Source organism: Hemitrygon akajei, chromosome 19 (genome assembly GCF_048418815.1).
Source record: "Hemitrygon akajei chromosome 19, sHemAka1.3, whole genome shotgun sequence".
NCBI classification, from domain to species: domain Eukaryota; kingdom Metazoa; phylum Chordata; class Chondrichthyes; order Myliobatiformes; family Dasyatidae; genus Hemitrygon; species Hemitrygon akajei.
In genome coordinates, this window is record NC_133142.1 from 60,316,668 (window position 1) to 60,339,353 (window position 22,686).

At 43.6% G+C, this 22,686-nt stretch overlaps 1 protein-coding gene across 8 annotated transcripts in view; it reads left to right on the plus strand.

Annotated features, from left to right (window-relative positions):
• The window catches only part of cacna2d2a (calcium channel, voltage-dependent, alpha 2/delta subunit 2a), a 904,752-nt gene that overhangs the window by 604,484 nt on the left and 277,582 nt on the right, over positions 1–22,686 (plus strand). For all 8 annotated transcript variants that reach the window (XM_073072600.1, XM_073072591.1, XM_073072592.1 and 5 more), the window contains one exon: positions 10,275–10,416. In XM_073072600.1, coding sequence (XP_072928701.1) covers positions 10,275–10,416 — 142 coding nt within the window. The remainder of the gene's footprint in view (positions 1–10,274; positions 10,417–22,686) is intronic.

Below are 22,686 nucleotides of genomic sequence, written 5' to 3' on the forward strand. Positions count from 1 at the left end.
GTTAATTTACAGGTTGAGTCTGTGGTAAAGAAGGTAAATGCAATGTTGCCATTTATTTCAAGGGGAATAGAATATAAAAACAAGAAGATAATGCTGAGCCTTTATAAGACACTAGTCAAGCTAAAGGTCAGACCAGAATCTCGTCCACCAACCTGTGCTCCATGTTCAACGCCAGCGACATAGACATGGGATGAAGGACATCCGTGGTTGGATGTCCGGCAGAGCAGCGAGGACGAGCGCTGGGAGACACCCCCCCCCCCCAGGTAGGTTTGCTAGCATGGTTTGGGAGCATTTAAACTAATTTGCAAGTGGGATGGGACCTGGAGCGATAGAGCAGTGAAAGAAGTGCATGGAGTAAAGCCAGATCTAACATAGAGAGGCTTTGAGGAAAGGTAGTAAGGTCGAAGGGCTAAATTGTGTGTACTTCAATGCAAGAAGTATCAGGAACAACGGTGATGAACTGAGAGCTTGGATACATACATGGAATTATGATGTAGTGGCCATTACATAGACTTAGCTGGCACCAGGGCAGGAATGGATTCTCAATATTCCTGGATTTCAGTATTTTAAAAGGGATAGAGGGGGAGAAAGGGGAGGAGGGGTGGCATTACTGGTCAGGGGATACTATTACAGATATAGAAAGGGTGGGTAATGTAGCAGGATCCTCTTTTGAGTCAGTATGGGTATAAGTCAGGACAGGAAGGGAGCAGTTACTCTACTGGGGGTATTCTATAAGCCCCCTGGTAGCAGCAGAGATACCAAGGAGCAGATTGGGAGGCAGATTTTGGAAAGGTGCAAAAATAACAGTTGTTATCATGGGTGACTTTAACTTCCCTAATATTGATTGGCACTTAATTAGTTCCAATGGTTTAGATGGGGCAGAGTTTAAGTGCCTCCAGGACAGATTCCTGTCACAGTATTTTGACAGGCCGAATAGGGGGAATGCCAGACTAGATCTAGTATTAGGTAACGAACCGGGTCTGGTCACAGATCTCTCAGTGAGTGAGCATCTGAGGGACAGTGACCACTGCTCCCTGGTCTTTGGCATTATCAAGGTAAAGAATAGAATCAGAAGACAGGAACATTTTTAATTGGGGAAGGGCAAATTATGAGGCTATAAGGCTAGAACTTGCAGGCGTGAATTGGGATGATGTTTTTGCAGGGAAATGTACTATGAACATGTGGTCGATGTTTAGGGATCTCTTGCAGGATGTTAGGGATAAATTTGTCCCGGTGAGGAAGATAAAGAATGGTAGGGTGAAGGAACCATGGGTGACAAGTGAAGTGGAAAATCTAGTCAGGTGGAAGAAGGCAGCATACATGAGGTTTAGGAAGCAAGGATCAGATGGGTCTATTGAGGAATATAAGGTAGCAAGAAAGGAGCTTAAGAAGGGGCTGAGGAGAGCAAGAAGTGGGTATGAGAAGGCCTTGGCAAGTAGGGTAAAGGAAAACCCCAAGGCATTCTTCAATTATGTGAAGAACAAAAGGTTGACAGGAGTGACGGTAGGACTGATTAGAGATAAAGGTGGGAAGATGTGCCTGGAGGCTGTGGAAGTGAGTGAGGTCCTCAATGAATACTTCTCTTCGGTATTCACCACTGAGAGGGAACTTGATGACAGTGAGGACAATGAGTGAGGTTGATGTTCTGGAGCATGTTGACATTAAGGGAGAGGAGGTGTTGGAGTTGTTAAAATACATTAGGACAGATAAGTCCCCGTGGCCTGACGGAATATTCCCCAGGCTGCTCCATGAGGCGAGGGAAGAGGTTACTGAGCCTCTGGCTAGGATCTTTATGCCCTCATTGTCCACAGGAATGGTACTGGAGGGAGGCGAATGTTGTCCCCTTGTTCAAAAAAGGTAGTAGGGATAGTCTGGGTAATTATAGACCAGTGAGCCTTAAGTCTGTGGTGGGAAAGCTGCAGGAAAAGATTCTTAGAAATAGAATCTATGGGCATTTAGAGAATCATGGTCTGATGAAGGGCAGATCATGTCCAACAAGCCTGATAGAGTCTTTGAGAAGGTGACCAGGCATATAGATGATGGTAGTGCAGTGGATGTGATCTACATGGATTTTAGTAAGGCATTTGACAAGGTACCACAGGGTAGGCTTATTCACAAAGTCAGAACGCATGGGATCCAGGGAAGTTTGGCCAGGTGGATTCAGAATTGGCTTGCCTGCAGAAAGCAGAGGGTCGTGGTGGAGGGAGTACATTCGGATTGGAGGGTTGTGACTAGTGGTGTCCCACAAGGATTGGTTCTGGGACTTCTGCTTTCTGTGATTTTTATTAACGACCTAGATCTGGGGGTAGAAGGGTGGGTTGGCAAGTTTGCAGGTAACAAAGGTTGGTGGTGTGGATAGTGTTGAGGATTGTCGAAGATTGCAGAGTGACATTGTCTCAGGGAGTTCAACCCAGAGAAGTGTGAGGTGGTACACTTTGGAAGGACAAACTCCAAGGCAGAGTACAAAGTAAATGGCAGGATACTTGGTAGTGTGGAGGAGCAAAGGGATCCGGGGGTACATGTCCACAGATCCCTGAAAGTTGCCTCACAGGTAGATAGGGTAGTTAAGAAAGCTTATGGGGTGTTAGCTTTCATAAGTCGAGGAATAGAGTTTAAGAGTCGCAAGGCAATGATGCAGATCTGGTTAAGCCACACTTGGAGTACGATGTCCAGTTCTGGTCGCCTCACTATAGGAAGGATGTGGAAGCATTGGGAAGGGTATAGAGGAGATTTACCAGGATGCTGCCTGGTTTAGAGAGTATGGATTATGATCAGAGATTAAGGGAGCTGGGGCTTTACTCTTTGGAGAGGAGGATGAGAGACATAATAGAGGTATATAAGATATTAAGAGGAATAGTTAACGGACAGCCAGCACCTCTTCCCCAGGGTACCACTGCTCAATACAAGAGGACATGGCTTTTAGGTAAGGGGTGGGAAGTTCAAGGGGGATATTAGAGGAAGGTTTTTTACTCAGTGGTTTGTGTGTGGAATGCACTGCCTGAATCTGTGGTGGAGGCAGAAACACTAGTGAAACTTAAGAGACTACTAGACAGGTATATGGAGGAATTTAAGGTGGGGGGGGGTGTAATTTGGGAGGCAGGGTTTAAGGGTCGGCACAACATTGTGGGCCGAAGGGCCTGTACTGTGCTGTACTATTCTGTAACAGAACTGCAGTTCTTTATGCTAATGAATAGTACAAACGTAGATGTAAATGTTCCTGGTTGGCTGCTGGTGACTAGTGATGTACCACAGGGGTTGCTGTTAAGATTGCTTCTTTTCATGTTGTATGTCAATCATTTGGATGATGGAATTGATGGCTTTGTGGCCAAGTTTCCTGATGATATGAAGGTAGGTGTAGGGGCAGGTTGAGGAAGCAGGGTGTCTGCAGAAGGACTGTGGCAGATTAGGAGAATGAGCAAAGAAATGGCAGATAGAATATAGTGTAGTGAAGTGTTTGATCATGAACTTTGGTAGAAGGAATAAAGACAAAGGCTATTTCTAAATGGGCAGAAAATTCAAAAATCAGAGGAGCAAAGTGACTTTGGAGTCCTTGTGCAGGATTCCCTGAAGATTAAGTCCCTGAACTTAGTCAGTGGTAAGGAATGCAAATGCAATGTTAGCATTCATTTCAAGAGGACTGGAATATACAGTAAGAGCAAGGATGCATTGCTCAGACTGCATTTAGGATATTGTGAGAAACTCAGAAAAGATGTCCTGGCAGTGGAGAGAGTCTAGATGAGGTTCAGGAGAATGGTCCGGGAATAAAAGGGTTAACATATGTGGAGGGTTTGATGGTTCTGGGCCAGTACTTGCTGGAGTTTACAAGATTAAGGAGTGATCTCATTGAAACCTATTGAATATTGAAAGGCCTAGATAGCATGGATGTGGAGAGAATGTTTCCTTTAATGGGTGAGTCAAGGACCAGAGGGCATGGGCTAAGAATAGTGACATCCATTTAGAACAGATATGAGGAGGAATTTCTTTAGCCACAGTGTAGTGAAACTGTGGAATTCATAGCCACAGATGGCTGTGGAGGTCTGGACTTTAAGTATATTTAAAACAGAAGTTAATAAGTTGTTGATTGGTCAAAGCATCCAAGGTTATGGGGCGAAGGCAGAACGGAATTGAGAGGGATAATAAATCAACCATGATGGAATGGTGGAGCAGTCTGCTCCTATGTCTTGTAGTCTTATTTATTTGAGTTTAGAACATAGAGCAAAGACATCTACAACACATACAGGCCTTTCGGCCCACAATGTTGTGCTAACCATGTAACCTACTCTAGAAACTGCCTAGAATTACCCTACCACATAGCCCCCTAGTTTTCTCAGCTCCATGTACTTATGAGTCTCTTAAAAGATCCTATTGTATCTGCCTCCACCACCATCACTGGCCGTGCCTTCCATGCACCCACCAATCTCTGTGTGAAAAATTTACCTTTGACATCTCCCTTGCACCTACTTCCAAGCTCCTTAAAACTATGCCCCCTCATGTTAGCCATTTCTGCCCTGGGGGAAAAACCTCTGGCTATTCACATGATCAATGCCCTTCATCATCTTATACACCTCTATCAGGTCACTCCTCATCCTCTGACGCTCCAAGGAGTAAAGGCCAAGTTCACTCAACCTATTCTCGTAAGGCATGCTCCCCAATCCAGGCAACATCATTGTAAATCTCCTCTGCGTCCTTTCTAGTTTCCACATCCTTCCTGTACTGAGCTGACCAGAAGTGAACACTGTACTCCAAGAGGGATCTGACCAAGGTCTTGTATAGCTGTAACATTACCTCATGGCTCTTGAACTCAATCCCATAGTTGATGAGTGCCAACACATCATATGCCTTCTTAATAACACTGTCAACCTATGCAGCAGCTTTGAGTGTCCTGTGGACACAGTCCCCAAGATCTCGCTGATCCTTCACACTGCCAAGAGTCTTACCATTAATACTATATCCTGTCTTCAAACTTGACCTACCAAAATGAACCGCTTCACGCATCAGCAAATTTACTAACCCATCCTTCCACTTCTTCATCCAGATCATTTATAAAGATCATAAAGAGGAGAGGTGCCAGAACAGATCAATGCAGAACACCACTGGTCACCATGCAGAATACAACCACCCTTTGTCTTCTGTGAGCAAAACAATTCTGACTCCACAAAACAAGGTCTCCTTGGATCCCATGCCTCCTTACTTTGTGAATGAGCCTTGAATGGGGAACCTTACAAAGTGCCTTACTGAAATCCACTGCTCTACCTTCATAAATGCGTTTTGTTACATCCTCAAAGAATTCAATCAGATTCATAAGGCACAACTTGTCCTTGATAAAGCCATGCTGACTATCACTAATCAGATTTTGTCTTTCCAAATGCTTATAAATCCTGCCACTCAGGATCTTCTCCAACAACTTGCCCACCACTGAAGTACGACTCTAATTTCCTGGCTTAGCTAGAAGAAACATAGAAATACCTACAGCACAATACAGGCCCTTCAGCCCACGATGCTGTGCCAAATATATACTTACTTTAGAAATTACCCAGGGTTACTCATAACCCTCTATTTTTCTAAGCTCCATATACCTATCCAGGAGTTTCTTAAAAGACCCCATTGTATCCACCTCCACCTCAGTCACCGGCAGCCCATTCCATGCACTCACCACTCTCTGCTTAAAAAACTTACCCCTGATATCCCCTCTGTACCTGCTTCCAAGCACCTTAAACCTGTGCCCTCTAATGGCAGCCATTTCAGCCTCTGACTATCCGCACAATCAATGCCTCTCATTAACTTATACACCTCTATCAGGTCACCTCTCATTCTCCATCCAAGGAGAAAAGGCAATCTCTACTCCCTTTCTTGAACAAGGAAACAACATTTGCAACCCACCAATCCTCCAGTACTTCCCTCATCCCCGAGATGCAAAGATCATCACCAGAGGCTCAGCAATCTCCTCTGTAAGTCATCCCCACAATTGTCAAGGTCCTTTTCACTGGTGAATATTGAAGCGAAATATTCACTAAATACCTCCACCACCTCCTCTGACTCCATGCAAACATTTCCAAAGTTGCACCTGATTGGTCCTACTCTCACACAGCTCATCCTCTTGCTCTTCACGTACTCGGGGTATTTTTTAATCCTGCTCGCCAAGGCCATCTCTTGGCCCCTTCCAGCTCTCCTAATTTCATTCTTAAGCTCCTTCCTGACAGCCTTGTAATCTTCTAGAATTCTATCAGTACCAAGTTTCATGAGCTTTTCTTTTCTTCTTAACTGGATTTTCCACATCCTTTGTACACCATGGTTCTTTACCCTACCACCCTTTCCCTGCCTCAGTGGAACATACCTATGCAGAATGCCATGCAAATGTTCCCAGAACATTTGCCACATTTCTGCTGTGCATTTCCCTGAAAACATCTGCTCCCATTTTATGCTCCCAAGTTCCTGCCTGATACTTCAATGAAATTTTTTTTGAAGTATCAAAAAACCCCAATGAAATGTTTTCCCAAATTGTCTGCTCCTACCCTCTCCAGCACTATGGTAGAGGAGATAGAGTTGTGATCAGTAGCTCCAAAATGCTCCCCTACTGAGAGATTTGACACCTGACCAGGTTCATTTCCCAATACCAGATCATGTACACCTCTCTTCTGGTTGGCTTATCTACATATTGAGTCAGGAAACCTTCCTGACCATACCTAACAAATTCCACCCCATCTAAACCCCTTGCTCTAAGAAGATATAACCATATAACAATTACAGCATGGAAACAGGCCATCTTGGCCCTTCTAGTCCATGCCGAACGCTTACTCTCACCTAGTCCCACTGACCCACACTCAGCCCATAACCCTCCATTCCTTTCCTGTCCATATACCTATCCAATTTTACTTCAAATGACAATACCGAACCTGCCTCTACCACTTCTACTGGAAGATCGTTCCACACAGCTACCACTCTCTGAGTAAAGAAATTCCCCCCTTGTGTTACCCTTAAATTTTTGCCCCCTAACTCTTAACTCATGTCCTCTTGTTTGAATCTCCCCTAGTCTCAATGGAAAAAGCCTATCCACGTCAACTTTATCTATCCCCCTCATAATTTTAAATACCTTTATCAAGTCCCCCCAGTCAATATTAGAAAAGTTAAATGTCCCATCAAAACAGCCCTATTATTGCACCATTCCAGAAACTGCCTATCTGCTCCTCGATGTAGTTGTTACTATTGGGGGGTCTATTTTTAAAAAAACACCCGGTAGAGTTATTGCTTCCTTCCTGTTTCTGACTTCCACCCACACTGACTCAGTAGACAATCCCTCCATGTCTTCCTCCTTTCCTGCAGCTGTGACACTATCCCTGATTAGCAATGCCATTCCCCCACCTCTTTTGCCTCCCTCCCTGTCCTTTTTGAAACTTCTAAAGCCCATCACACTCAGCAGGCATCCTTGCCGCTAAGACATCCAAGTCTCTGTAATGGCCACAACATCATAGTTCCACGCTCTGTTCATCTGCCTTGCTTATCATACTCCTTGTATTAAAGTAGACACATCTCAAACCATCAGGCTGAGTGCATCTTTGCTCTATCATCTAACTGTCCTTTCTCACAAACTTCATAGAAGTTGTCACTACTTGGCACCAACTGCCTCATCCTCTGCAAAGCTAGTTTAAACCCTCCCCAATAGCATTAGCAAACCTCCCCACCAGGATATTGGTACCCCTCAGATTCAAGTACAATCCATCCTTTTTGTACAGATCACACCTGCCCCCTGCTCCAATCCTTCAGCCACGCATTCATCTGCCACCTCATTCTATTCCTATACTTGCTATCACATGACACAGACAATCCTGAGACTACTATCCTTGAGGTCCTGTTTCTCAGCTTCCTTCCTAACTCCCTGTATTCTGCTTTCAGGACCTCCTCCCTTTTTCTACCTATGTTGTTGGTACCAATATGTACCATGACCTCTGGTGGCTCCCCTTCCAATTCATGATTTTGTGAACCCATTCAGAAACATCACAAGACTGGGAGGAAAACTACCATTTGTGTTTCTTTTTCATGCCTTTCTGTCCCCCTGACTATACTCTTGCCATCCTCTTCCATTCCCTACCCTTCTGAGCCATGGGGCCAGACTCACTGCCAGAGGGACAGCCACTGTTGCATGGAGTACTTATTTTTAAGGGGGATAGCCACACTACCTGATGCTCTCCCTTCTCCCTCCTGACAGTCACACACTTATCTGTCTTCTGTGGCCCCTGTCTGACTACCTGCCTGTAGCTCCTATCGATCACCTCCTCACATTCCCTAATACACCCTAACTAAGGAGCTGCAGCTCAGTGCACCTGGCACAGATGTGGCCATCAGGGAGGCTGTAAGTCTCCCGGATATCCTACATCTGACATCCAGAGCAGAAAACTGTCCTTGCAGTCGTACCCACTATTCTTAAGTTAGAGGAAAAAAGAGATATGAAAGTAACTTACCTCTGTACCTCACCTAGGCCTGTTCTCATTGAAGCCCTGATGACCCAAAGCCCTACTACTCTGACTCAGGCTATTCTGACGACTGTTCCATTAGGCAGTGTCTCCCTTTTATCCTGGAACCTTCTCAGCAGCCTTGCGTGATGATGATTGAATCTCTCAATGAAAGAAACTCATCACTTTTTAAATCTTCTCAGCAGTCTTGCACAATGACGAGCTACTATGTCTGCACACTTCTCCCAATCAAATCAAAAAGTGGGGCTACATTTGCTAACCTCAACAAGTAACTGCTGTAATCTACAGATTTCTGAAAGATATCAATGTACTATTTCACTATTTGTTTCTCTTAGTACTCCAGAAATCCACTTGTTTTCCTAGAATTTCTAGGAAGTCATTTTCATCCTATGAACAAGAATTTCATGCTTTTCCAGTGTATATGACAAATAAACTCTTCTTGGGGTTCCAGACGGGTACAGGTATCAATGATATCCAACATTTTGTTGACAGATTTTGCCATTTTCATCAAAGATGATGCCTGGTCATCTCTAGTCCAGTGGTGTTTATACCCCTGGGTTTATTAGGACATCATGGGTTTGGACTTCGTTATATTGAATGTTGAAATGAAATAAATGTGAGGTAAGATAAGAAATGTGAAGGGATGCAAGGCACATCGTTCCATCAAGCACATTGTGGCAATATAACAGGACAGAGCTAAATACGGGACTGCCCCAGGTCAGTATGGGACTAGTCTGTGACAGGTGGCACTGACTAATCCCAGACAGCATGAGATTAACCTAGCACAGTACAAAACTGATCTGGGATGGATTGCAGGTTTGTGAGTAATTTTGGGATAATCGTTAAACATGAACCACCAGTAAGACACAAGGAATGCTGCTGGAAACAGGATAATTCCTGTCGGGAAGGGAGGAGGGATATTGGGTATGAGGGCAGGCTGTTAGTTGAACAGGATGTCAGGCTAGAGTTTATGGGAGAATGGCATTCTGTAAGGTGGTTAAGTTTGGAGGTCTGGCAGGGTCTTGGTGGAGCAGTGAGGTGGAGTGGGGTTTAACGATCTGGAGTTGAACACGATGATGACAGAGACTGAGCTGGCCCCATTAGCTGGGAGACACTGTTGAGGGCAGTAAAAGTGATCATATTAACATCCGTGAGAGAATCTGAAGCAGAAGAGGGGCCGGAATGTGGTAATTGGTGCTGTCAGTGTGGAAGTGATAAATGTCGTCACTCGACAGCAGAAAGAGCAATGCGGCATTCTCTAGAGATCTGCAAAGTGGTGTCACTAGGGAGGAACGAGATGGACAGGCAAAGACCAATCCCAGATACTGCATTGTCATTTATGAGTTGTATATCGTTCTTTTAAATGAGTGTGGATGTATATTTAAACTAGTAATGAGCTACAGCAACAGTGTATTTTGTTAAAATCTCATATTGTTATAGGTTTTTGAAATGAAGAACAGTGCAGGGGTAAACTGCTTTTAGCAGACTTCACTTTGTCTAGTTCGAATACTTGAGCCAGGGCCAAACTTGAATTCCCAGTTTCTTGCTTCCTGCTCTCTGCTTGCATAGTGGGGAATTTAACCATTTGGATCTTTCTTCTTTAACTGCTATTCATGCCAGATATTGTACAAAGTGTGGTTCCTGTAGTGTGGTTGGAACAATTCAGTCTGGCTACAAGCATATGTCTGAACAAAGACCCTCTCTGAGTTTCTGATCTCTCCCTACAGGAGTGGATTGCTCAGGCCTGTCCTGAGGTCAGTGTCTCTACACCTGCAAGTATTTCTCATTCTGTCTTCTCTGCTACAGGGTGCTGACAGAGATGATGAAAGCTCAGACGGAGAACAGACTAATCCTTTGCAGTTAGAATTTGTGGATGACCCGAACTTCAAGGTCAAGGTCAACTATTCATACATGGCAGTGCAGATCCCAACAGACATCTACAAGGGCTGTGAGTACAATACAGATTCTGAACAGTGTGCAGTGTACAATAAGATCATTTTCCCTTTGATCTGTAGTGGTATTTACAGATCAAAGAAAATGTTCTCTCTTTCAACATTCCATTTCTTTCTCCTATATTTTGATATTTCCATATTTCCTTAGATATAAGTTAATCCCAATATGCGTGAAGTGATAGATTTTGGAAAGTCAGATAGGAATAGGAAAAATATAGTGAGTGGCAGGGCACTGAGGAACATTGATGAACAAAGAGATGCTGCAATTCCAGTTCAGTTTTTATTTTAGTATATACCTCAAAACATGTGACAACAGCAACCCCACCCCAATTTTAATGCATAGTTCTTTGAAAGTAGCAACATAGGTCAATTGGGTGGAGGAGGAGGAATATGACACACTTGTCTTCATTGGTTGGACGCACAATATAACATTTTGAAGGTTACATCACAACTTCACAATATTCCCATGAGAGAGGTATCAAAACAGGGCGACACAGGTTTAAAGTGAGGAAGGAATTTTAAAGAAGATCTGAGAGGGAAGTGTTTTTTTTACACTGAGACTGGTTGATATTTGCAACTTACTGCCAGAGGAGGTGGCGGATTCGGATAGAATAGGGAAGACATGGAAGGATAAGTGGGCAAAGGACATGAGTGTGGATGCATAAATGGAAGCAAGCAACACACACAAAATGGTGGTGGAACGCAGCAGGCCAGGCAGCATCTATAGGAAGAAGCACTGTCGACCTTTCGGGCCGAGACCCTTCGTTCCACCAGCATTTTGTGTGTGTTGCTTGAATATCCAGCATCTGGAGATTTCCTCGTTAATGGAGGCATGCCAGGTTTTCACAGCTTCTGTGCTGTATACCTCACTGACTTGATAGAAGGAGACTATTTGGCCTATCAAATCTATCCCAGTTTACAGAGCAATCCCATTCCTACTTTACTTTTGCTTGTAACCTTTTCCCCCACATTCTCAATAATTTTACCACCCACCTACACCTGAGCAGCAATTTACCACAGTCACTGGGGTAGATTACTACAGGTCTTTGGGATGTGGGAGGAATCTAGAATACCAGGGGAAATTCACATGGTCACAGGAAGCTGCCTTACTCAAACAGTACTGGAGGTTAGTGTGAACACAGATGTCTGGAGTTGGGAGGCAGTAGCTTTACATCTGCTCCAGTCTTCCCTCATCTACTTCTTGTGTTTCTCCATAAGTATACCCACATTGATGTCCTGAACCATATCTCCACTTTTGTTTTGGATTGTAACCAATATCCTGCATATTGCTGTCTGCACTCTTGGTCCAGGTCATCTGCTTTGCACCCCTCTGTCTTCCAGGCTTTGTAATTATATTGTTTGTAATATAAAGACCTTCATGTGTTTGTTCAGCCGAAGTCCCCATGATGGTACTCATCTCACAAGAATCATATGCTGAATTTCTAATGTCTCAGCCATCAACATACCACTTGTGGCCCAATGTGCTTTTACATTACTCCAAATAAAATATAATGTGAAGGGACATATTCTGAGGACTGTGTCCTCAGGACCTGTTGGCTATATGTTGAGAGGCAGAGTCACAGAGCATGGCAACAGGCTACCCAGCCCAGCTCACCACACTGACCAGTGGAGCTTCATCAATGTTAACTTTATAATCCTGCCCCTCTAACTTCCTCCATTCCAGGGAGCATGGACCCAGCTTCTCCAGTCTCTCCTCATAACTGAAACGCTCCACAGAAGTCAGCATTAATCTCCTCTGCACTGGCTTCGTCTGTGGGTGTGAGATAGTCGAGAGTAAGCTACCTCCGGCTCTGAGATACTTTGTCAAGCCTTGTGTCACATAATGAGATTGTACACATCTACATAATCAACACTGAAACACTGCGTGCCAACAATACAGACATATACACACTATTCCATGCTTAATATGGAATGTTAATTTGATGATGCATCTGCACTCTCAGGTGAACAGTACCAGATCTCAAGAGCAGTGGAATTATCCCAGGGCCCTATCTGATGATCAGACATGTAGAAAAGGATTGGTATTATTACATTGCTGACTTCCATGTTACACCCGGTTCTAAAGTATCTCGCCAGCTTTCATTACTGGCAGTGAAAGAAGTTATCTGAATGCAATGCTCGTCCTTTCCCTTCACAGACTTATACTCATCCTTGTACGGATGCATTTACACACTTCTACACCCTGGAACTGTAAACATTCCTTCACACTCTCTCATCTGCTCCCTGAAACAGTAGAACTTGCTCAATCACATGAACACTCAGTCAGCCTCATTCACTCATTCAGAATCAGATTCAACCTTACTATCACCGATATATCTCAAAAATGTGTTGTTTTGCAGCAGCAGTACAGTGCAATACATAAAAATATTACTCTCAGTTACAACAGGAAATGTAAAAATCTAGTGCAAAAAGTAAGGTGGTGTTCATGGGTACGTGGACTGGTCAGAAATCTGATGGTGGAGGGGAAGAGGCTGGTCTGAAAACATGTGCATCTTCAAATCATTGAGTGTGTGTCTTCACTCATACACATTCGCATTCACACACACACATACACTCAGACAGACAGACACACTCACACACTCACAGTAACACTCAGACAGACACACTCACATTCATAGACTCACAGACACACACGTTCACACACATGCACAAACACAGAATCACACACACACACACACACACACACACACACACACTCACAGTAACACTCTCACTCACATTCATAGACTCACGGACACATTCATACTCAGACTCATAGACACACAACACACACACACATGCACAGACACACAGACTCATACACCCACACTTTGTTAGTTAAGGAGTCCACTCTGTACATTTGATTTAAGTCCTTCTGAAAAAGGTAATCCAGACAGTAAATCTCCATTTTATGCTGCAGCTCTTCAAAGGCGATCCACGTGCAGAACACTCGCACGATCCATCCAGAATGTGTTGTTGGTAGTGTTTTGAGTTGTGGCTTTTATTTTTAAATCCTGAACCATTCCAAATTGGCTGTTGTTCTGTCACTCCACCCTGACACATCCCCATGTATATACATAGCAAGGCAACAGTCATATTCCTAAACGTAGTGAATCGGAGCACTCTGACAATGAAACTCACAACTAACTGAATGATCATTTTCCCAGAGCTGATCACAGGCCCTTTCAAAATAGTGAAGAGTAAACGGGTGGATAGAATGGCTGGAACTTGTGTAGTGTTACGTACCCCGTAACTGGGTCACTTACCAGCAAAGATAGAGAGGTCCGTTGAAGTCTGATGGTACTATTTTTTAACAGTATTTATTGATAAAAAGACACAAAATAATATTAATGCAAACATACAGATAATATACTTCGTCAATACTAACTCTAAAAGCGCGGGTATAATAATAATCAATAAGAAATAGCTCTATTGTTGTCTAGGGGATAATGTATTGTCCAATGGAAATATAAAAGTCACTGTCATTCAAGCTGCAGCTCTTTGGGTTTAAGAGAGACGGTTTAAACTTGCCCAGGTCTTTTATGATGCCAGTCCTTTGAGTCGGGGGAGTTGATTTCCCCGTTGCTAGCTAAAAGCCGTTTTCCGTGGTTCCAGCCACCAGTCCCAAGCAACGGAACTGAATGCACATGGCCTCCTTCAAATGGCTTCCCGCTATTACGGGATCGCTAGCGTTCCTTCTGGTGCGTCTGAGGAGCTGTTCCTACAGACCCTCTTTTATCCTGACTCGCAGGGTTGTAGATGTCAGTCAGGTTGGGGTGATGCAATCTCTTTCTCACCCAGCCCACTTTTGCCTGAGGGTGTTCACGTAGCATAGCATCCCAATCCACAAATGTGTCTCCAAGAGACAATGGCCATGTCCCGTGACTTTACATCGCCAGGGAACGAGGCATTCTGCACGTCTCTCTCTCATTTCCTGGGTCCCCTGACCCAACCCAATAGTGATCTTGCGATTCTCACAAAGGAGGGGGCTGCAGGCATAACAGTAGCCATGAAGTCAAGTGTTGCATTTTGTAAGTTAAACCAGGCCAGGACTTGCACATTAAATATAAAGGCCTTGTGAATGATGTAGAACAGAGAGAGTTGGGAAAACAATACAGTCTTCCTTGAAAGTAGTGGCACAAATGGGCAGGGTGGTGAACAAGGTGTTTGTCACCCTAGTCTTCATCAGTCAGGGTACTGAGTCCAAGAATTGGGATTTCATGTCACCACTTGTAAGACATTAGAACGTAGAACATAGAATAGTACAGCACCATACAGGCCCTTTGGCCCACAATGTTGTGCCGACCCTTAAACCCTGCCTCCCATATATCCACCCACCTTAAATTCCTCCGTATACCTGTCTAGTAGTCTCTTAAATTTCACTATTGTATCTGCCTCCACCACAGACTCAGGCAGTGCATTCCACGCACCAACCACTCAGTAAAAAACCTTCCTCTGATATCCCCCTTGAACTTCCCACCCCTTACCTGAAAGCCATGTCTTCTTGTATTGAGCAGTGGTGCCCTGGGGAATAGGCGCTGGCTGTCCACTCTGTCTATTCCTCTTAATATCTTGTACACCTCTATTATGTCTCCTCTCATCCTCCTTCTCTCCAAAGAGTAAAGCCCTAGCTCCCTTAATCTCTGATCATAATCCATACTCTCTAAACCAGGCAGCATCCTGGTAAATCTCCTCTATACCCTTTCCAATGCTTCCACATCCTTCCTATAGTGAGGTGACCAGAACTGGACATCGTACTCCAAGTGTGGCTTAACCAGAGCTGCATCATTACCTTGTGACTCTTAAACTCTATTCCTCGACTTATGAAAGCTAACACCCCATAAGCTTTCTTAACTACCCTATCTACCTGTGAGGCAACTTTCAGGGATCTGTGGACGTGTACCCCTGGATCCCTTTGCTCCTCCACACTACCAAGTATCTTGCCATTTACTTTGTACTCTGCCTTGGAGTTTGTCCTTCCAAAGTGTACCACCTTACACTTCTCTGGGTTGAACCCCATCTGTCACTTCTCAGCCCACTTCTGAGACAATGTCACTCTACAATCTTCGACAATCCTCAACACTATCCACACCACCAACCTTTGTTACCTGCAAACTTGCCAACCCACCCTTCTACCCCCAGATCCAGGTCATTAATAAAAATCACAGAAAGTAGAGGTCCCAGAACCAATCCTTGTGGGACACCACTAGTCACAACCCTCCAATCTGAATGTACTCCCTCCACCATGACCCTCTGCTTTCTGCAGGCAAGCCAATTCTGAATCCACCTGGCCAAACCTCCCTTGATCCCATGCCTTCTGACTTTCTGAATAAGCCTACCGTGTGGAACTTTGTCAAATGCCTTACTAAAATCCATGTAGATCACATCCACTGCACTACCCTCATCTATATGCCTGGTTACCTCCTCAAAGAACTCTAACAGGCTTGTTAGACACAATATGCCCTTCACAAAGCCATGCTGACTGTTCCTGATCAGACCATGATTCTCTAAATGCCCATAGATCCTATCTCTAAGAATCTTTTCCAACAGCTTTCCCACCACAGGCATTGGTAAGCCTGCCCTTGGAGTATTGTGTAAACACAATTCATGGCTGCCAAGCTCTAGGAAGGATGTCATTAAGTGGTAAAGGCCACTCTTCCCTGGAGCATAGAAGGCTAACAGGTGACTTTATCAGTGTGCATATATAAATGGATGAAGGAAAAGATAGGGTAAATGGTTAGTCTTTTCTTCAGAGTAGGGGAGTCTAAAACTGGAGGTTGAGATCTAAAGTGAGAGGGGAAAAATTTAAAAGGGACTTGAGGAGCAACTCTTTCACACAGAGGGTGGAGAGTATATGGAACGAGCTGCCAGAGGAAATGGTAAAGGTGGGAACAATTACAACATTTAAAAGGAATTAATTGGGTACATGAATAGGAAGCCTTTAGAGGTACATGGGCCAAGTGCAGGGAAATGAGACAACTTCAGGAAGGCAATATGGACAAGCTGGGCTGCAGGACTGTTTCTGTGCTCCATGACTGTGCTTCCCGAGAGTTGGATTGCTCAAGTTCTGCTTACCCCACAAACCTGCCCCCTCCCCCTCACTCTTTCATTTCCTATCTATTCTGTTAAGCACTGCAATGAACTTTGGCAAAATGAAGCTGAGTACCTGCCTGTAGCCCAGCTTTCAAACTGGTTCAATATTGCATCTCTCTGTTTCTCAGCCTTATTCACAGCTAATACTGCAGTCAATTCAAATAGCTCTTCCTCAAATGGCCACATCTGGAACTCTGGGCTAAGGACAGTGAACTCGTACTTCTCATTGTCCTTGCTGTCTAAGTTTCACAATGGAAAAGGATAGAATAACACTGGAGAGGGTACTGAGGATATTGTCTGGAGTGGAGTGTTTCTATTCTGAGGAGAGATTGGAGAAGTTAAGACTTTTCCTGGAGAGGAGGGTATTAAGAGTGGACATGATTGAGGCAGACAGCGGGAAACTTTACCCCATATCACGGGGTAAATCTAAAGTTTGGTTTTAAGGTAAGGGTGAGATGCTTTGAAGGGGATCTGAAGGGAATCTTTTTCGCCCAGAGAGTGGTGATTACCTGAAACATATGGCCTGAGTGGGTGGTGGAAGCAGAGCACTTAAGAAGTGTCCAGATGAATATTTGAATTGTCAAGGCATGGAAGGGCAAGGGGTCGTGCAGGAAAATTAGATTAAAATAGATGGGGGCCTGCAAGTCACCGTGGACATGGTGGGCCAAATTCCTGTTTCCATGCTTTAAGTATCTATCACTCTAATGCCTAGCTTATGCTGTTAGGGATTTTTATGTAGAACACATACTAAGTCTGATATACAGCCTAGCTTTCAACATCAACAAGGGTCGGGTACAAGGACCACTATACAGGGAAGAGTGAGTACATAGTCCAAAGTATAGGAGAGAGCTTAAAGGCCCTTGACAAAGGAAGAGTCTAATGCACATCCCAGAACACATGCACTGTACTCTATAAACCTCCTTTCACCACATATTGACTAAACCAACATCTCACTCCTTTCTCCCTTGCACGTGCACTGGTAGCCTAATCATCTTCAGATGCTTCGTCAATGATACCTTCACTCAATTCTAAGGCCAGAAGTCAGGATCTTCATTGATGACTGCACAATGTCCAGCACCATTTGCAATTGCTCATCTGATGAAGCAGTCCATGTCCAAATGGAGCAAGACCTGGATAATATCTAGACTGGGCTGATAAGTGACAAGTAAAGCTATGCCACACAAGGACCAGACAATGGTGATACTCAACAAGAGAAAATCCAGCTATCGTCCCCTGACGTTCAATGACATTATCTTCACCGAATGCCCCACTATCAATATCCTGGGGTTCACCATTGACCAGAAATTAAACTGGAGTAGCCATTCCCACATTGTGGGTACAAAAGCAGGCCAGGAATCCTGTAGAGAATATCTTTTCAAATGCATCCACCATCTATAGGGCTCAGCTCAGGAGTATGTTGGAGCACTCTCCACTTGCCTGGATGAGTGCTGTTTCAGCGTCACTCCAGAAGCTCAGCACCATACAGAACATACAGCATTTTGCCTGACATTCATTCCCTCCACCACCAGTGCACAGCAGCAGTGGCTCATACCTTCATCAGGAGGCACTGCAGCACCTTCCAAACTAATGAGCTGAACCATCTGAAAAGACAAGGCAGCAAAATTCTCTTCTCAAGCACACACAATCCTAATCTGTAAATATTTTGCCATTCCTTCACCATCACTGGGTCAAAATCCTGGAACCTGTCCTGATAGCAGTGGGTTTAGAACACAGAACACTTTACAGTGTTGTATAAGCCCTTCAGCCCATGATGTTGTGCCGACCTTTTAACCTACTCTAAGATCAATCTAACCCTTCCCTCCTATGTAACTCTCCATTTTTCTATCACCATGTACCTATCTTAAATGCCCCAATGTATCTGCCTCTACCACCATCCTTGGCAGAGTCCTCCATGCACCTACCACCACTCTGGGTTTAAAAAAAAACCTACCTCTGGTTCCAACCTATACTTTCCATTTACCCATTCTTCAAAGATTGCAGTTGTTTGAGAAGTCTGCTCACCACCACCTTCTCAATGCTAATTATGGATGGGCAAATGCTGGCTCAACCTGTGAAGCACATCCCTTGAATGAATATACAATAAAAGCACGAGTTGTTACTGAGCTAGTGGCTGGACATCTGTACCATTGGTCCATTAATGTGTTTTCAAAATCCACCATCATGGCTGGGAAGTTCAAATTCAAGTAATTTAATTCTTATTTTTATTCCAGTGTTTCAGTAACCATGAAACTACTGTTGTAAAAACTGTTCTGGTTCACATGGTTTTAGATCATAAGATCATGAGACATAAGAGCAGAATTAGGCTATTCGGCCCATCAGTGTTTGCCATTTAATCATGGTCGATCCTTTTTTCTCCTTCTTAGCCTAACTCCTCAGCCCATAACCTTTGATGCTATGTCCAATCAAGAGCTGTTCAAGCTCTGCCTTAAATACTCCAAAACGGCCTGGCAACTCAAGGGCAATTAGAGATCGGTGCTGAATGACAGCAATGTTTACAGCCTATGAATGAATATAGACTGCATTTCAATGTTTGAGGAGGTGTTGCCCAACTTAGAGTGAATTCTACATTACCACATGGATAACACCTCCTCTTGATTTTATTTGTCAGTGAAATCTGTTTAAGTATATTTGAATAATAAAAAATGTATGGCATTTTGAACCCAATCATAATTCTGTGGGAGTGCTGACGTTAAAAATAGTAATAAATTGCAGTAAATCAAGAGCGAAGGGAGGAAAAATCAGAGTGATATGATATTTTCTGAGTAAGATTCTAATTACCTGAAGTTGGTAGTTGAGGTTTAATGACCTGGAGGATGTCGTGATGTGACAGCCTTCTGACAGGTGTTCTGTGCTGATGTGTATCTGTGGTGAAGCAGGAGTTTACCTCATGGAATTGATCAAGAGTGCAAAATATTCTGGCAGTCGTGAGTGACAGCAGCAACAAAGTGCTTAAGGTTGCTATCAGCAGAAACAGGAGAATTCACACATTTAATACCATTGAATTTACTTTACTCATTACTGAACACTCAACACAAATGCCATTTATTCATTTACGTTGCCATCTTAATACAGCAGCCAGCTAGGAAACATGTATGGTAAGTTACTCCAGGGTCCCTCCTTTTACAGCATTATATTAAAAAGTGGAGTGTTAAACTGCTCATAGTAACTATACTAATCACCACTGATGTACGCACTGCACCATCATTCACAGTGCAACACCAGACCTTTTTTACATTGCTCTTTCAAAGCCAGAGTGTGGTAAAGAGCACCTCCATCTGATGAATGCACCATTAAACTACAAATTTGGAACAGGACACACAGGAGCACAGGAGCAGGAGGGTCATCTCTGAACTTCTCTTCTGCCCTGCCAAATGTGATTATGGCTGATTGGCCATTCCCTTGTATCAATGACACCTCATGCAGGACTCACACAATAGTGAAAACATCTCAACATCTCCCTTTTGATGCTTCCCTTAGGGTGCTCTGTGTTTCAGTAAGAGCATACCTCATTCTTCTAACCTCAAAACAATAATTGATGCAACTTCCTTGGCCATTGGTGATAAGGCAGCCCTCTCATCCCAGTAATTAGTCCTGTGAATCTCTTCTGGACTACCTCTAATGCTTGCATATACCTTCTTAAATAATGGGAGAAAATCTGTATGGGATACTTAAGGTGTAGCCTCATCAACACCCCCATTCAACTGAAACAAAATTTGAAAACCAGAAACCTAAAAACATGGAATTCTAAAATAAAAGCAGAAAATGCTGGAAACTCTTACTGGTTAGACCACATCCTTAAACAGAGAAACAGAGTTAATGTTTCAGGTTGAAGACCCTTCATCAGAATTGGGAAGAAGACAAAAGATGCAGGAAGGGTGGGGGAAGATAGTGTCATGTTGGGTTAACCTTATCAGTGTAAGTGAGAGCAGTGGGAGTGTGAGAACTTAGATGACTATAGGAGTTGCAAACTACAGTAAGATGTGTCCAAAGGAAAAAAAGGGTAAACCAGACAAACTAAGCAAATATCACAGTTGGGTGAGTGACATAGTCAGAGAAGTTGTAGGTTTCAGTATTGAGTTCCATAGGTTGTATCTTGCCCAGACTGAAGATGAAGTGGTGTTCCTCAATCTCGATTGAGTTTCACTGTAACAGTGCAGTGATAATTGATTGGCACGAGGATGATAGAGAAATGGAAGGCCATGAAGGAGGGGAAGGTTAGACTGATCTTGGAGAAGGTTTTAAGGTCAGCATGACATCATGGGCCGAAGGGCCTGTACTGTGCTGGAAAGACTGCTTGGATCGTTGCATGGTGCAAAGTGTTGCATCACCTGTGGCTTCAAGGAAAAGTGCTGTAAGAATTGAAGGGTAGTTGGTGGGAACAAAAGTGTGGACCATAGGGAATGATCCCTCTGAAATGATGAAAGGAGAATTTGAGAAACCATGGCCCAATTAAGGACAATCAGCACGTGCTTTGTGAGGAGCTGCTGAAGGTGAATGAAGAAGGCAGAGTTGTGGATGTTGTCTACATGGACCTGAGTCCATTATTAAAATGAGGCTTCACGTACTTGCAGGCGCACGATAAAATGGGCCAAAGTCGGCATGGTTTCCTCAAGGGGAAATCTTTCCTGATAAATCTGTTGGAATTTCATAAGGAAATAACAGGCAGGATAGACAAAGGAGAGTCAATGGATGAACTCAAGAGGCACCAATATCCTTCTAGACAGGTTTTCTTGAGCTTTTGGGGAAGGTTTAAACTAATTTGGCAGGGGGATGGAAACCGGAGTGTTAGAGCTGAAGATGGGATAGTTGGTATACAGTAGATGCATTGTGTCGTGAGACTGAGGAAGGACAGATAGATGATAAGGCAAAACTGCAGTCAGTGAGTTGAGTTAAAGTGTAACAGGGGCCAAAGACAAAAAGGGTGATGTATACAGGACTGAAGATGTTTTATTTGAAAGTATGCAGAACATGGAATAAGGTAAATGATCTTGTAGCACAGTTAGAAATTGGTAGGTATGATGCTGTGGGCATCACTGAGTCGCAACTGAACAAAGATCGTAGAAGGGAGCTTAATATCCAAGGATACACATTTTATCGACAGGACAGGCAGGTAGGCAGGGAGCATGGCATGGCTCTGTTGGTAAAATTAAATTAAATCAAATCCTTTGAAAGAGGTGACATACGAACAGAAGATGTAGAATCCTTTTGGGTAGAGTTAAGAAACTGCAAGAGTAAAAGACACTGAATGGGAGTTATATACAGGCTTCTGAACAGTAGCAAAGATGTGAACTAAAAATTACAACGGGAGATAGAAAATGCATGTGAAAAGGCAATGTTATAACAGTCATGGGGAATTTCAATATACAGGGAGATTGGGAAAATCTGGTTGGTGCTGGATCCCAAGAGAGGGAATTTGTAGAAGGCCTACAAGATGGCTTTTTAGAGCAGCTTGTGGTTGAGCCCACTAGGGGAAAAGCATTTAGAGAGCTTAAGGTAAAGGAACCAACCTTGGGAAACAGTGATCATAATGTGATAGAATTCACCCTGGAGTCTGAGAGGGAGAAATTAAGTATCAGTATTATAATGGAGTAAAGGGAATTACAGAGGTATGAGAGAGGAGTTGGTCAAAGTTGATTAGAAGGGAACGGTAGCAGGAATGAGGGTAGAACAACCATTTCTGGAGTTTCTAGCTGCAAGTTACAAGTCATATCCCAAAGAAGAAGTAGTATTCTAAAGGGAGGAAGATGCAACAAAAGCTGACATGGGAAGTCAAACAGCGTAAAAGCATAATAGAGCAAAAATTAGTAGGAAGTTAAAGCATTTAAAAACAAAAGAGGCCAACTAAAAAGCCATAAGGAGAGAAAAGATTAAATAAGAAGGTATGATAGCCAATGATATAAAAGAGGATACCAAAAGTTTTATTCAGATATACAAAGAGTAAAACTGAAGCAAGAATGGATATCGGACCACCAGAAAATGACATTCTCAAGTTCGCAGATGAGACGGCAGTGGTGGGGCTCATCATCAACAATGCTGACGTTGCCTACAGAGAGGAGGTGGAAGGCAAATAACCTCTTCCTTAATGTCAACAAGACAAAGGAGATGGATATGGACTTCAGAAGTCACACCACTCACACTCCACTTTATATTGA